The sequence below is a fragment of the Panthera pardus genome, unplaced genomic scaffold (assembly GCF_024362965.1).
Source record: "Panthera pardus isolate Hobbes unplaced genomic scaffold, ASM2436296v1 HiC_scaffold_11, whole genome shotgun sequence".
Taxonomy (NCBI): domain Eukaryota; kingdom Metazoa; phylum Chordata; class Mammalia; order Carnivora; family Felidae; genus Panthera; species Panthera pardus.
The window spans coordinates 58,073,460-58,090,395 of record NW_026526666.1 but is presented as its reverse complement, the minus strand read 5'-3'; the positions used below and the strand labels follow the sequence as shown (position 1 = coordinate 58,090,395).

Below are 16,936 nucleotides of genomic sequence, written 5' to 3'. Positions count from 1 at the left end.
ACCTTAATAGTTGGGGCTGCTTTGGCCATAGAAGTGTCTTCCAAACCCAGAAAAGTGGCTGAGAGACCAAGAAGCTGAACAGAGTTTTTGACAGACTCACAGACCCAGAGGGACAAAATGGAGTACAGGGCCCACCAAGGAAGGGGTGAAGTTTGAATCCCAAGGGTCTGTACCCTATGGAATGAGAAGATTGATAATATCAAGTGCCAATGGGCATGTAAGTAGTGTAACTGCTTTTGAAACCTTTAGGCATCTTTTATGTCCCGGTATAAATTCAAGAGAAATGAATGGACGTGTCCACATGAACAACTGTACAAGAATGTTCATGGCAGGTTTATTCATAACATCCCCAAACTAGAAACAGCCCAACTGTTCATCAAGACAGGGACAGAGCAACAAACAGTGGTGTATTCATACACTGAAATACTATTCAGGATTTAAAAAAGAAAAGAGCAATTAACACAGATGAATCCTCAATCTGCGAAGGGAGAAGCCAGGCACCAAAGAACACTTCTGGGGCAGGGGAGTGCCTGGGTTAGGGAGGGACGTGGAGGGGCGGGACTCAAAAGGCAGTGGCAATATCATGCTTTTTAAAGAAAACAACATGGATGCATAGGTGTATATCATGTAACGTTTTGTACTTTACATGAATGTTAGAAATGTTCTTTGTATGTAGTAAATATCTGGTTATATTATCAGAAAACACTAAAGTCAACAGATTGACTTCCAGTAAGTTTGAGTGAAGTCAGTTTCAAAGGGTGATATTTTAGCTTAAACAAACCAAAAGGTCAGAACCCATCTGTTTTGAACATCAGCTCCAATATTCTAGCCCAAGATATTGAAAGAGAACCTCTTACCTGGCATCTCTTTGATGCCTCCTGAAAGGTGACATCATCCAGCAACCTCAGCAGTTCCTGAAACTGTGCATCCTCATAGTCAAAGCGTTTCCCAAAGGTGATAGAGCAAATAACATTGGAAACTGCATTGTTCATCTTGAAGTGAGGGTTAAAAGGCTGTCCTGGAGGTGGAAGAAGAGACGGATCTTTCGGATTGGTTTGTTTCTATTTTCTACAGAGAGTCTCCTCTACAGGACATAGGACATAGGACATTTTAAGTATAGAATCACCTATGAGGCTCTAGCCACAGTCCCCTACTTAGGGTCTGACATATAGCAAATCATCAATACTTGGGAAGGCAAGTTAATGACCAGGGTTTAAAACCGGTAATGTGTTTAATATTAATCTTCCTGCACTTAATCCTAGAGCTCTATGAAGGCAAGGTCATGGTTAGCTGTTCACTGCAATATGCTCAGTGCCTGGCACAATGCTGGGCACAGGTTAGGTACGTAAGGCACTTAATAAGCATCTGTTCAATGAATGAATGAGTCACAATATCCTGCACCTGTCCTAGGAAACACTCACCATTCTCCTCTTTTATCGCTTGGATGAGGTTACGGGCCTCCTCCTGAATGCATTCCTCTAAGCTCTTCTTTCCTAGACCAAAGTTCTTGAGTGTTGCCAAGGTGAACCTTCTTTGCTCCTTCCAAGTCTGGCCATTGGCCATGATCAATCCTGGAAGGAAAAAAAAAAAAAGCCAACATTATGGTTTTCTTATTCTATAATGTAAATATCTGGCAAATGGTATGGCAACGTGCATTGGTGGGAAGGAGAAGGGCACTGAGGCACTTGAAAACTATCCAGAGATACAGTAGATATCTCTGGATATGCAGTAGATACAGTGGCTAGCATTACTGCATTGCATTGCTGGCACTACAGGGGCTTTGGTATTTTTACTGCATTATGTCACTGGTACTTACAGAAACACTATGAGGTAGGTATAATCATTACGTTGCCCTCCCGTTTTGCTGATGAGAAAACCTTGGCACAAAGGCTAACGTCAACTTTGTAAGGTTACAGTTAGTAAGCAGCTGAACAGACGTTCAAATTAGATTCCAAAGCCCATGCTTTGATTGCCAGTCACATAAGTATATTTAAGTATTAATTTTATGCTACATACTAAGAATGCACCCATGGACAAGAAAAATCTATACCCGTAAGGAGGTAAGGCTTTCCAGGAGACTCTTATCTAAGCTAGAATTTGAAAGATGAAGGAATGACTCAAGAAAGCAAGGAAGACTATTCCAGGCAGAAATAGCACATGGAAAGGCAAAGAGCCAACCCCCCCCCCAAAAAAAAAACAAAAAACAAAAACAAAACCCCAGAAACAACTCAGTGTGTTCAACAGACCATCATCTGATTTCCAACACAGATAAGGCCACACTCCTTTGTTTTCTTCACCTCCAGAGTGTTCTGCAACCCCTTTTAGTGTCTGGCTTTGGCCTTCACCATTTCCACGAGGCAGCCCTCTTTGTCAGCCTGGGGAAACTTTTCAATGTTATCTTGCTTGATCTTTCAGTAGCACGGAGCACTTCTTTCCTGAAGCCCTCCCTTCCAGCGTTGCTCAGGACAGCATGGCCTCCAGATTTTCCCCCTCCCCATACCTTATGCTGGTTCATCTTCTTTTATCAAATTTTGAAGTAATGGAGTACTTCAAGATAAGGTCTAACACCTCTTCTCTTCTCCCTCAATACTCCATTCCTGGAAAATCTCATTAACTCCTAAACTTTTAATAGGCATCTATTGATCGTGACCACTTCTTTCTGCCCCTGAGCTCCAGACATACACAACTGTCTACCTGACTTTGCTGACTTAAAAGCATTTCAAACTCAGCGTATCCATGATCGGCTTCGTGATGCTCTCCATACAACTCCCCACTCAAGCCAAACGAAACACCTGCCCTCTTCCACATGAGGCAGACATTTGGGTGTCCACCTCAACACCTCACTCTCCTTTCCATCGCCCATGATTTAGGTCATCCTATCTTGTTGGATTTACCCCCTGGATACCTTAAATCTATGTATCTTCACTGCCACTAACCTGGCCTAACCTACTATCGTTTCTTGCCACCTCCCTAGTCCAAGCTAGTACCTTCTCTAAGCTAAAATGCTGTAATAGTCTCTTGCTCCCTGTATACCATTTTCTACACTGCCACCTACATAGGTTTTATAAATGTGCAATGTAAACATGATGATTCCTTTCTCCACTTGAAACCATTCTATAAATATGGGGGTACAAGTGCCCCTATGCATCAGCACTCCTGTATCCCTTGGGTAAATTCCTAGCAGTGCTGTTGATGGGTAATAGGGTGATCTATTTTTAATTTTTTGAGGAACCTCCATACTGTTTTCCAGAGAGGCTGCACCAGTTTGCATTCCCACCAACAGTGCAAGAGGGTTCCCGTTTCTCCACATCCTCGCCAGCATCTATAGTCTCCTGCTTTGTTCATTTTAGCCACTCTGACTGGCAGGAGGTGGTATCTCAGTGTGGTTTTGATTTATATTTCCCTGATGAGGAATGACGTTGCGCATCTTTTCATGTGCCTGTTGGCCATCTGGATGTCTTCGTTAGACAAGTGTCTATTCATGTTTTCTGCCCATTTCTTCACTGGATTATTTGTTTTTCAGGTGTGGAGTTTAGTGAGTTCTTTACAGATTTTGGACACCAGCCCTTTGTCTAATATGTCATTTGCAAATATCTTTTCCCATTCCGTTGGTTATGCTAAGTGAAATAAGTCATACAGAGAAAGACAGATACTGTATGTCTTCACTCTTATGTGGATCCTGAGAAACTTAACAGAAGACCATGGGGGAGGAGAAGGGAAAAAAAAGTTAGAGAGGGAGGGAGCCAAACCATAAGAGACTCTTAAAAACTGAGAATAAACTGAGGGTTGATGGGGGGTGGGAGGGAGGGGAGGATGGGTGATGGGCATTGAGGAGGGCACTTGTTGGGGTGAGCACTGGGTGTTGTATGGAAACCAATTTGACAATAGATTTCATGAATTAAAAAATAAATTAAAAAAATAAAATGAAAAAATTCACTAAAAAAAAAAAAATTCTAGAGTTTCCCTTGTTATTGAGCATAATGCCCAACACCCTTAGCAAGAACTTGCATGAACAATTCCTGGCACTCAGCAGCTGAATTTCCCTTTAATTATCTCTATTTAATCCCTATACTTGCCACATGGGCCACCTTTCAGTTCCTCGAGTTCACTGTCCTTCTTCCCACCTAAGGGACTTTTCCTATTCCCTCTGCCTGACTGCTGCTTCACTTTGTTAAATTGACTGCCATTTATTTACATTAGCTTTCCTTGAATCCCAGGGCTAGATTAGATGCCCCTGATAAATGCATCCTGCGCACAGCTTAATGATACTAATGCATTAAGTTATTAGCACTCATTGATAGTGTCTTTCTGAATAGAATGTAAGTTTCCTAAGGACATGGATTTTGTCAGCACTACTCATTGTCATGTTGCTAGAACCTAGCACCGTGCCTCACATAATAAATGGAGTGGAGGTAGCGTTAAAAGATAAACTATTTCAAAAAGCATCTGGAAAAAAAAAAAAAAAAAGGCTGCTTTGGTGGAGTAATACATTTGAGTTATCCATTTAGATTTTTAAATGTTTATGTTTATTTAATGACAGTTTTAAGTGTTCATGCCAAACTGTTCCAACACAGAGTGGAAGGCTCGAGATACCTTGTGGGGCACAGCCCTAACAAGAAAGAGGAGGAACTAGAGGCAAGAAGAGGGACTTCCATAAGGAGCAGAAGGAAACAGTGCACATGAATTTTCCCAGGGGAAGAGATCTGAATGGAAAGCAGAAACAACAAGAATGCATTGACTCTTCCCCTGCTTTCACTGAGTAATCAGTGCTTCCAGAGTGAGTTCATGCAGGAGACACAGCTTCTCTCAAATCCCTGACAGGACCCTGCCAAGTTCTCTAAAGTGCCTTTAAAAAAAAAAAAAAAAAAAAAAAAAAAAAAATTATGTTTGTTTATTTTTCAGACAGAAACAGAGCATGAGCAGGGAAGGGGCAGAGTGAGAGGGAGACACAGAATCTGAAGCAGGCCCCAGGCTCTGAGCTGTCAGCACAGAGCCCGATGCAGGGCTTGAACCCACAAACCATGAGATCACGACCTGAGCCAAAGTTGGATGCTTAACCGACTGAACCACGCAGGCGCCCCTAAGAGGGTGCCTTTAATAAGCAAATGTGGGAATCCAGCTTTCTTTAATTGTAGGAACTTTATAATGGCCCAGCTCCCTGGGAGTATTGGAGAATTACAGTCACAAGGGCACCTTTAACAGATCATAAAAATATCAAGCATATACCCCGTACATTAGTTAAGAAACTTACCATTGTTCTTAAAGATACGTTCTCGGATAGGAGTTGTAGGGCGGTTCACAAAGTTTTGGTTCTGATCGACAAGGACTTCTTTGATCAAGGGCAATCCAGTTATAAGAACTAAAGACATGTCACCGAGCTGCAGGCTAAAAATGTTTCCATATTTCTCCACAAGCTGAAAAATAGTCAAATAGTCACAATTGATTATGCACATGTCCATGTGTCCAGGAATGGAGGGGTTGTGTGTCGCTGAGGAAGGTCTTGCACTGAGCAGAGTCTGTGTGTGCACCTTGGTATGATGGGAACGTTTCTCTCTGCTCCCTCTTTCCTCTTCCTCTCAGCTAGACTAGGATTGAAATCGCTCCAGGATGTGCTTCTATACCTCATAAACCTTCATTCATATATTCAACCTACACAAATTGAGTGAGCATCCAACACTGTCCCAAGAACAAGACATGAATATGTAACTAGAATAAAACAAACAAGGTCTCTAACCTCGAGCACCTTAGAGTCTAGTGAGGGGGGGGAGAATTCAGAACATGTGACACACACACACACACACACACACAAAAAATGCTGATATGCTTAGTGTAACTCTGGGTTGCAAGCATGGACTTCTCAGTAAATCATAAGAGTTTAACTGGAAGAGAATGTCCCCTTCCTCAACACGTGCTAGACAACTGAAAATTCATGACAGGGCTGAGGCCAGCTGTGCGGAAAAGCACTCTAGTTCCGGAGCTATGTGGGCATCTTAGCTCTATAGTTGGCTAGCTGTGGCTCTTGGGAAAGTTGCTTCACAGTTTTTGAGCCTCAGCTATAAAAAGGAAAAAGTGTTCCTCCCTTAAAGGGTTCTGTGAAGAAGAATGAGAGCAACAGTGTGAAAGGCACTTGTTTTCTGGTACCTGGCGCACAGCCGCTTGAGTCCCTGAGGAACAAATGGGCTCTGTGTGCAAAGGGATGAAGACACACGCTCATGGCAACGGAGAGGACGAGCGCACATGGAGATGTGCTGGGGGAAGGCACATGGACGCTGGGGGCCATATTAGGCCCCTTCCTCTGTTTACCTCATTCGATCTCGCAGCCAGCCACCCTGTGGCATTAATGATTTTCCTTGTCTTTCAGAAAAGGAAAAAGGAGTCGTCGAGGAAGTAATGTCACCGAGATGACAAAGCTATTGAGTGGTGAAGGGAATTTTCCAGGCATTAGGTAAGATCTGAGGACAAAGACTTGAACCTGAGAAGCCACCAGGCCCTTAGAGTTCAGTGGGAGGGAGAGAAAAGGGGAAGGAGGCAGGGAGAGAATGGAAGGCTGTGTGGTGTGTACAGACGTGGGCTGGATGTGCAAGTGGGCTGGATGAGAACAAATGGCTACTAATCAAGGTGGTTCCTGACTTGTTCCTTCAAGAGACGACTCTGAGTAGACCCTACGCCTGCCTCTTGTCCACCCGGGGTTGTGGCTAGTTGCAGGCAGTGGTACCAAACAGAAGGGCCCCATTTCCTCCGGGTGTCTGTGGCCCCTCCTTCTCAGTCTCCATGCACGCATGCTCCCCCTTGTCACCCTTAGCGCCTAAGACCCCACCACCCCGCTCAGAGCAAATACAACAGACTACACCAGCCTCATTCCGCCTCCCTGCCCCCACATTAAAAACCAAGCCCGAACTCAATCTTCCCTTGTTCTCTCAGCCCAGAGCCTTCCATCAGTCTTTGTTCCTGTCTAGCTCCTATCTCCCTGGAAAGAGTAAAGCCAAGATTCCCTCTCAAATTCATCTGCCTCTAAAGTACACGTCTTTGTCTCTAAGACGTAGCAGGAAAGGGCCCATAAAAATCAAGCAGAATCTTTTTTGTTTCATCTTGCTGACTGCCTCGATGAACTTCTTAGTCTTTATGAGAAAGATTTCTTGACTAATTTATTCTATTCAGAAAAGATGTTTTTGGAATGGGTGAAAATCTCGGATTAAGCTAAATGACTCCTGACAAAGTGCACGTACAACCTAGAATCTCAGCTTGTACTTGGAAGGAACAGAACACTCCATTAGTATTTGCTGAACTGAACGACTTCAGAGTTTCTGCTCTATCAGCTCTCCGCCCACGTATGAGTCCAAAAGAACTGCATCAGAAACTTTCACAATGGTGTGCCTGGGTGGCTCAGTCGGTTGGGCATCCGACTTCCGCTCAGGTCATGATCTCACAGCTTGTGAGTTCGAGCCCCGCATCGGGCTCTGTGCTGACAGCCTGGAGCCTTCTTTGGATTCTGTGTCACTGACCCTCCCCCACTCACGCTGTGTCTCTCTCCTTCAAAAATAAATAAACATTAAAAAAAATAAACAAAAAAAAATTGAAAAAAACTTTCATGGCATACTCAGCTGTGTAAACATAGGTCAAATGACCTCCCTGCGCCTGTTGACTATGGTGATGCCTAACAGTTCCTACATGCACTGGGCTGGGCACTATGCTGATCGCTTTACATGGATTTAAGTGTATGACCCACCGGGCCTCTGAAAAGACTTTGTAAGGTAGACCGTACTGTCGAATGTACAACAATAACCAAGTCATTACTCAAATGAGTAAGAGAACAAAAGAGGTTAAAAGGATGATTCAGGAGGCTAAAATAGGCTTAATATCAGAAAGGAAAATAGAAAAATAAGAAAAGAATGTGGGAGCTATAAAAGGTGAACAAAAGTAATATGAGGGAATTTGATACAAAGGATTAAAAACCCCAAATGTGGGATTAAGTGCTTACATAATAAGGTGGAGCGAAAAAAATGTTTAGAATAATGAAAAATTAGAAGGGGGGGGCGGTTTAGTGAGACAAGTGCGTGAACTACGATTACCAAGAGACAACTGGGAGAGATTCCACCTCATCTCAGTTCTTAAACTCAAGAGCCAACATAACAAAGACACAAAGAGAGGAAAAGTGTAGCAATTCTCACTCCATGGGCAGCAGGTGAGAGGGTGTGCTCCCCCAAACTCTGACCAGCACTGAGCTGTGTGTGTGCACGTATCATTCAAATAAGCTCCCTAAAATGCACGTTGTTTCTATATGTTACTAAGATTTATCATCTTTTCCCCAATATGTACAGTATTGTATTTTTTTCAACTTTTAAAAAATGTTTGATTATCTATTTTTGAGACAGACAGAGAGACAGAGTGCAAGTGTGGAGGAGCAGAGAGAGGCAGACACGGAATCCAAAGCAGGCTCCAGGCTCCAAGCTGTCAGCACAGAGCCCGATGCAGGGCTCGAACTCACGAACTACGAGATCATGACCTGAGCTGAAGTCGGATGCTGAACCGACTGAGCCACCCAGGCACCCCCACAATTATTTCTATCCAATAAAGCAAAGAAGAAGGAGAAGGAGAAAAAGAGGGGGAGGGGGAGGGGGAGGGAGAAAGGAGGGTGAAGGACAGGAAAAACAGACCTAATGAAATTAGGAATAAACCATCGTTAACAATGGTTCTTACTCTTTTTTGAATCACAGAATCCTTTGAAAATCTAGTGTATGGCATGATCCGCTCTCCAGTAAACTCCTGTACACATGAGCACAGTCATGCATGTAGTTTCAGGGGTTCACCAGTCCCTTGGGGCCCATGAGCCCCTGCTAAGAATACTGGTGTCACAGGTAGTTCTTGGGGGCTGTGCTAGGCTTCTGAGAACAGTCTGTGGAAAGCAAATTCAAGTTTGGTTCTATGCATTTCTATAAAATGCTTAAGAGTTGCCAGGCACCTTGTGACATTGTTATGTTATAACACATGGGGCGGTACAAAGGTCAATATGATTCGGTGTTTTCCTACAGCATCAAAGTCTCTTGAGCAATGCTGACTGCAGAAAACACTAATGCACAGCAGAAGTGATATATGCTATGATGCTGGTAGAAAGGAACATGAAGCCATTGAAAGAAGAAATGAATTTCCACCCCAGATGTATTAGAAAACCTCTAAAAGGAGATGGTATTTCAACTATATCTTAAACAAAAGCTGCCAGCAAAAGGACATGTAATGTGGGAATAGGATATGCAAATACAAGGTAGGAAAATGGAGGTGTTCAGGGACAAGTAAGCGGTGTGGTTTGACTGGAATGCAGGGTTCATTAAAGAGCACTGACCATGTGGTAGGTCAAGGCCAAGGGCTGGGGATACAATGAGTCCTTAACTTAAAGCACTTCCCAGTCTAATGGAACATATGGAAAAATAATCAGTTCTTATTTTTACTATTCTGTACAAGAAATCATTTGACGAGGGAAAGTAAGGAAGCACATAAAGGGAACCAGGCACCAGGACAGGTTTCCTGGGAAAAGTATCTCCTCACTTGAGTAAGGAGATAGGAAACAAGGCTGGGCAAGGCAATCCGAGATAGATTGAGGACAGCCTTCATGCCAGCTGAAATAGTTTGGATCTAGTTTTGCTTGTAATTAGGAGGCCAAAGATGTTTGAATAGGAGACGTAATGTAAATGAGTGTTTAAGAGCTTGGATTGTGAAGTCATACAAATCTGTTTGAACCCACTTACAAATCACGCTCACTGTGTGATTTGGTGGCAAGTTATTTAACTTCTCTATCTCAATTTCCAAATGTATAAAATGGGGGTATTGTGGGTTCCCATCTTTAGGATTGTTGTGATTAGTAGCCACAATACTAATATTAATAACACAATTACTTGTTGTTATTGATCTGTCCGGGAGTATATTTTAGCAAAGGCATTCTGATACGATATTGACAACAGAATGAGGAAGAGGCCAGAGAGTGGAATAGCGGAGCTCATCCAGCCACTAGGCAGACAAGGGATGCCTGGGATGCAACAGCACTGGCTCTCCTTGAATTTCTTGCTTTAAACTTTTAAAGAAAGGGGAATAGTGGTAGACGTGGAAATGAGTATCAACTATGTGCTTGGCACTCTGGCAACAAGTTGATATTCATGAAGTTATCTGGTTCTTATAACAATCCTAGAAAGCATTTTCAGCATTCAGAAAAGTAGGCACAGAGATTTAGCACCTAGCTTGTGGGCATAAAGTTTGGGCTCTAGAGAGGGGCTTCTGGGTGGCTCAGTCTGTGTCCGACTTTCGATTTTGGCTCAGGTCATGCTCTCACAGTTCGGGAGTTTGAGCCCCACATCAGGCTCTGCACTATCTGTTTGAGATGCTCTCTCTCTCCCCCTCTCTCCCTCATGTGTATGCTCTCTCTTTCTCGCAAAATAAAAACAAATAGTTAAATGAAAGGATGAAGATATTCTCTCTCTTTTTGTGAGTGATGGCACTAAGTGTTAACTAGCCACATGACTTTCCAATCAAAAACCACATTCCCCAGCTTCTCCAGGTGTAGCCAGTGGGACATGAGTAGTGGTGACGTGCGCGTTGTCCGGGTCTCATCCTTAAATAAAAACTGCTTGCTCACTACCTACCCCGTTCCCCTTCCCGTGGACCAGAACTTACACATAGTGGGGTTGCAGGACCAGAGCACAACAAAGAAGGAAATGAAGTTTCTGGATCGTCTTGAGGTATAGAAAGCAGTCTCCCTATCCTGGGCTTCCTGCCTACATCTGAACTCATTTGTGGGAGAGAGGTAAATTTCAACCTTTTTTTACACCACTGTATTTTGGGGTCTCTGTTAGAAGCAGTTCAATGTGTATGCTACCTAATACATTTATCCACCTTATCTACCATTTTCCCACTTTAGTACAATAAGGTTTTCTCTTATTTAGATAAATAAATGCTCCTCTAATTGGTCATATAGCCATGATAGAGAAAGTTTTAAAATATAGGGGGAAAAATACAAGGAAAGTTCCCATCGTACCATTTAAACAGGCTAGTTTCTTCACGCTGCTGTTGCTGTGTTTTAGCTCACGCCACTTTGTCCCATTTAAAATCTCCTGTCCCCTGAACTCCACGTGGCCACTTGCCTAACATCCATTTAACGCTCAGCTCAATTTATTCCAACATTCTACACGACGTTATCTCTAGGGTTTCCCGTTCCCAGGGATCCCATCTCTTGATACTTCGTTTGGTTACCAAGAGTCTACACCACACATTGCATCATATACTGTTTTGTGCTGTGCCTGTCATATGGTAAGCGCTTCATAAACGTGTGTTTGATAAATGAATCCATGAATAAATCAGTCATCCTTTCCCTGTCATGAGAAGTCAAGTAGCACAAGTACAGAATAGGCGTAAGTGTCAAACAGTTCTGGATTGAAGTGCTCGTTTTGCCGTCATCTATGCTGAATAACTCAAGCAGACAACTTTATTATTTGCAGCCACTTTCCTCAGTGGCAAAGTAGAAACAGCACCAGCTAATGACTCACTTGTGTGTCTTTTGTGAAGAGTAAATGAAAATGAACATATAAGTCCTCATACAGGATCTAGCAAATAGTTGGTACTTAATGTTTCCGAACTGCTAGAGTGTAAATTTAGTTATAACTAAATACACCATTTGACTCCATTTGTTTTACAACCAAATACATAAAAAATGCAAACCTGTATGCAGTAAAATTTAATAGTTCTGATGAAAAAACATCGGGCCATGGGTAAGATCCTAGCCTCAGTTTCATCACTAGCCAGTTTTATGACAGGCAAATCATTTACCCTTTCTAATCACATCTATCTTAGTAGTAAACCAAAGGCACATATCAAATTTATGATTTCATACAAGATTGAGTAAAAGCATTCCATTTTACTCCTCCTACTATTCATGACACTAATTGGCACAGACAAAAATAACTCCAAGAAAGGCTTGCTTTCTCTAGCCAAAGTTTCAGAAAAAGGCTAGCCTAATAGGACAGAAGCGGTTTTTTTTAAAGTTTGTTTATTTATTTTTTTATTTGGAGAGAGACAGAGACAGCCTGAATGGTAGAGGGGTGGGGATGGTGGTGGAGAATCCCAAGCAGGCTCTGCACTGTCAGGGCAGAGCCTGATGTGCTGCTCAAACTCACAAAACCTGAGATCATGACCTGAGCCTAAATCAAGAGTGGGACGCTTAACTGACTGAGCCACCCAGGTGCCCCAGGACAGAAGCGTTTTAACTTTATAGGGTTAAGTGTTTAAAGCAGCTATAATATGTTTTAACAAACAATTACAAATACTCTCAAAAATTTTAAATAGAAAATCTTACCAAAGAAATAAATGATAGGTATAAGAACCAAAGGGAAAAATTAAAACTTAAAAATGCAACTATCTAAACAAAAACTCGGGAGAGCAAATCAATGGTAGAAGGGTAATGACAGAAGAACCAGTGAAACTTGAGAAGATCAAGAGACTGTATACAGTCAGGACAACACAGAGAAAATAGATTGAAAAGAACAAAAACTGAGCCTCAGGGACCTACGTTAGAATAACAAAAGATCTAACATTTGCACCATCAGTGTCCAAGAGTCCCAGAAAGGAAGGAAAAAGACTGTGGAATTGAAAAAATATTGAAGAAACAATGGCTGAAAACTTCCTGGCTTTGGTTAAGAGATCAACCTACAGATCCAAGAACCCAATAAACCCAAAGAAATCAACACCACGACGTACCATAATCAAATCTCTGAAAACTAAAAGCAAAACGACTTCTCGACAGCAGCAGAGAGGAACAACTGATTACTTATGGGGAACAGCAATTCAAATGTGGTTTCTCATTAGAAACCACAGAGGCCAGAAAGAAGTGGAACAACATTTTAAAATGTTGAATGAAAGAAACTGTTAACCTAGGATTCTATATTAAATGAAAATATACTTCAGAAACGAAAGTGAAATAAAGACATTTTTTGGTAAGCAGAAGTTAAGAGAAGTTTTGACTCTAAAAGAAGGGCTAAAGAAAGTTCCTCAGGTAGAAAAGAAATGATATTGGTAGAAATTTGGAAAATTGTGAATAAAGAAACAGCAAAATAAGGGTAAATAAATGAGTAAATGTGCTTAACAGTTAAAAGCAAGTTTATAATATTGTCTGATGTGGTTTTCAATATATAGAGAGAATATGTTTAAAAATTTTTTTTTACATTTATTTATTTTTGAGAGACACAGAGACAGAGCACAAGTGGGGAGGGGCAGAGCGAGAAGGAGACAGAATCCGAAGCAGGCTCCAGGCTCTGAGCTGTCAGCACAGAGCCCAAGGCGGGGCTCGAACTCACAAACCGTGAGATCATGACCTGAGCCGAAGTTGGAAGCTCAACCGACTGAGCCACCCAGGCGCCCCATAGAGAGATCATATTTAAGACAATAATAGTGTAAAGCAGGGAGGGTAAAAGGATCTAACATTTGTAAGGTATCCACATTGAACTTGAAGTGGCAAAATATTGACACTAGTAGATGACAATAAGCTATATGTGCCTATTATAATCCTTAGGTAGCCACTTAAACACAATGCAAAGAGATATACTGAAAAGCACAACAAATAAATTAAAATGGAATTCTAAAAAGAAAATGTTCAAGTGACCCACAGGAAAACAGAAAAATAATAAATAGGGGAATAAAAAACAGAGGGAAAAATAGAAAATAAATAATAAGATGATCTAAACCCACCAATTAAAAGACAGACTGGCAAAATGAAAAAAAAAAAAAAATGACCCACTTATATGCTGTCTACAAGAAACTGATTTCAAATATAATGATACAAACAGGTTAAAAGTGAAAGTATGAAGAAGCATATACCATGCAAATAATCATCAACAGATAGCTGGTGTGGTCACATCATATCAGCTAAAGTTCAGGCAATAAAAATCACCAGGCATAAGGAGGGATATTACATAATAACATGAGTCGATTCACTAAGATGATATAATAATTTTAATGTGTATGCACCAAATAACAGAAATGGCAAATACATAAAGGAAAAACTACCAGAATGGAATTGGAAAATAGACAAAACTTCAGTTAGAGTTGGAGACTTCAACATGCTTCTCGTAGTGATTAATAGAATTAGTAGATAAGAGGTCAGAGTGTAGAAGAAATAAACAGGATCATCCAATGATATCTAATTGATACATACAGAACACTTATCCCCAAAATTGTAGAATACTTTTTTTTTTTTTTTTCAAGCATGCATGGGACTGTATCTTGGGTCATTAAACCAACTGTAACAAATTTAAAAGACCTGAAATTACACAAACTATGTCCTTTCACCATAATGGCAACAAACTGAAAAATCATTAATAGAAAGCAAGCAGGAGAATTTCCAAATGCTTGGAAATTGAACAACACATTTCTTAAACACGGGTATAGGTTTAGGAGCCTCGCTTTAAAATTCTGTGACTAATCCTGTCACTTAGTGTTACCAACTGGGTGTTTCTCCAAGAAAGTGATAAAACCTTCTCCCTCTGTACATGTATAGACAAGAGTTTAAAGTGCTCCAGGCATGTCTAGGGAAAGGGGAAGGGGACTAATACTGTGCACCTAGTAAAAGCCATGTCTGACCATTGTTTTTATTTAACCTTCACAACCACCTATCACAGTGTTGTCATTCAGCTAGGTGCCTGTGCTGAGTGGTAGGAAACCAGCTGAGGATTCTTGGGAGAAGTTTGGATGTTGGAGGGAATTTTAAGTAAATCAGAGGAGCCAGGGTTAAGGAGCCCTGGCGGGATATGATTATAAAAAGGTGGAAAGAGGCTTAGTCAGAAAGAGTTCCAAGGGGCTCCCTGATAAGTCCTCACTCTGGAAAGCAGTGGGAAGCACTAAGAAAATTTAAGCCGAGGGATGACATTTTACAGCGATTACTTTAGTGACAGCAGATCGCAGGGAGAAGAGATTGAAAGCGAGGGGCTCAGTTATTGAAAAGTGGTGAGGATTTAGGTAGTACTGTCACCATTTTACACTCAGTAAATACAGCCTCAAAGAAGGTAAGTACAGCGTTTTTTTTCCCCAAGGATAAAAATATTAAAGAGGACAAAGTGATCATATGCTAAATACGCTGTACCAGTAACATTTCACAAGATACACAATAAAGAATGTAGCAAGTCTGGCATACTTTAATAGTAAACAGTGACTATTATTTCACTTCTAGAAAGGGCAGGTGTAATGATGCCAGCTGACCATTGGGAAACCGGGGCTCAAAGCAGGGTTTACCAGGGTCCCTGCATTAGCTGCACAGCCCCCCAGCCTCCCGCCCTCGATCCCCGGGACGGCCCCTGTCCCGCAGGTCAGGGTCAGGGCACCTTCACCCGCTCCTACCCGCTGAAGCTGCAGGTGCGACCGCTCAAAGTCCAGATGGAAGAAGTTGCCCACGAAGGGCAGGGGTACGGGGCCCGGCGGGTAGTTCTTGGGGCGCCGTCTTTTGAGGAAATCAGCAAAGAACAGAAAGGCGACGGCACCCAGCAGGACCGTGCGCAGATGCAGCACTGCCCAGACGGCGGCCGCCAGGGAGCCCACAGCCGCGAGCATGGCTCGCAAAGTCCTCTCGCTCGGCTGAGCTCGGAGCTGGCGACGTCCCCGCCGGTCCCTGCAGCCGAGCTCGCGGCACTGCCGGCCCGCCCCCGACTCCGCCGCGCCCCGCCCCTGCCGCGCCGAGCTCCCCCACTGCGCCCCGCCCGCCTGCACGGTCCCGGCTCTTGGCCCCGCCCGCCTGCTGCCGCGCCCAGTGAACTTCCTCTTCCCCTGCTTCCTTCCCCGGACCCCGGCCCCCGGCCGGGCGCGCTGCGCTCCGGAAAGCCTGGCACCGAAGTCGTGGGCGGCCCCGCGCCGCGCGTCTGGAACAGGCCAGGCCAGGCGCGTTGTTCTTCTCTGTTTAGAAAGCGCGTCTCGGTCTGAGATCACTGGGGATCTTGGGTTTGTGGTGCATCTCCCCAAGAGCGCCACAGGCGCTCGAGCTCAGTGTTTTTCAATCGCCCTCTCTCATCCAAACGTTGGAATCTTGCCTGGGGAACAGTACTGATAAGGGCAGCAGCACTTGGCATTTCTTGGGAGCCTCGCTGAATGCCAGGCAGCACCCTCGCGTCTGTACGTGAAGCGTTTCATTCTGACCAAATTACGCAAGAGATGCTCTTTTTACTTCCGTCCTGCCGTTGAGGAAACTGACACGGAGAGGTTAAGTGGCATGCACGTGGTAGATAAATAAATCCACTGGACCGCAGCACCTCGGAACAAGAGCCTGCAATTGTAACTCTTTGAAGACGAAAAAGCGTTGCATCAGAGCCTCCAGCACTGAGCCTAGGTCTTCAACAGGGGCTAAATTAACATTGGAAGGTGTTTTAGTCCTTTTGGGTATGCCTTGTGAGATTTCCCTTCTGAAGCCCCAACACGGTGGTCAGGCCCCAGGTTCCAACTTCCCATGCGTGCTACCTGTGTCTCACCGTGCGTGCTGTGTCTCACCGTCCTCAAAACAGGAAGCATAGTCCTGGAGTACTATAGCACTTCCCCATGTACTTAACACGTAGATACACAGTCTGCGTAGGATAGGATAATCTGTTTTCTGCCTTTCCCGAATCAGAACCTCTTCTCATACACTCTGTATGAACCAAGTGTTGGACTTTACCTGAAAGCCACAAAAATTGATAGTTTGCATATGTTTATGATAAGCTGCTTTAAACTTCTCTAAGAAGAAAAATTAAGACCACTTATTTGAAAACAAAGATTTCTATTACTTGTCTAATCTTCCACCACATGAGTGCATTAACAATTAGAAGACACAAGTGTTTTTCAAATGCTTTTAAGAATTTAGTGTAAAAATTGATTGAAGTGATGTATTACTTTTGCTAGGAAGTAACTTGGTCTACCAATCTTTTATATTTGCTTAGGATGTTTC

General features: G+C 42.9%; 1 protein-coding gene across 1 annotated transcript in view; it reads right to left on the bottom strand.

Moving 5' to 3' along the window:
- Positions 1-15,664, bottom strand: part of CYP2J2 (cytochrome P450 family 2 subfamily J member 2) — a 29,883-nt gene extending 14,219 nt beyond the window's left edge. Inside the window, exons 1-4 of the mRNA XM_019449096.2 lie at positions 15,367-15,664; positions 5,252-5,414; positions 1,422-1,571; positions 858-1,018 (exon numbers count right to left, since the gene is read on the bottom strand). Coding sequence (XP_019304641.1) covers positions 858-1,018; positions 1,422-1,571; positions 5,252-5,414; positions 15,367-15,576 — 684 coding nt within the window. The 5' untranslated portion in view covers positions 15,577-15,664. The remainder of the gene's footprint in view (positions 1-857; positions 1,019-1,421; positions 1,572-5,251; positions 5,415-15,366) is intronic.
- Positions 15,665-16,936: the final 1,272 nt, after the last annotated feature.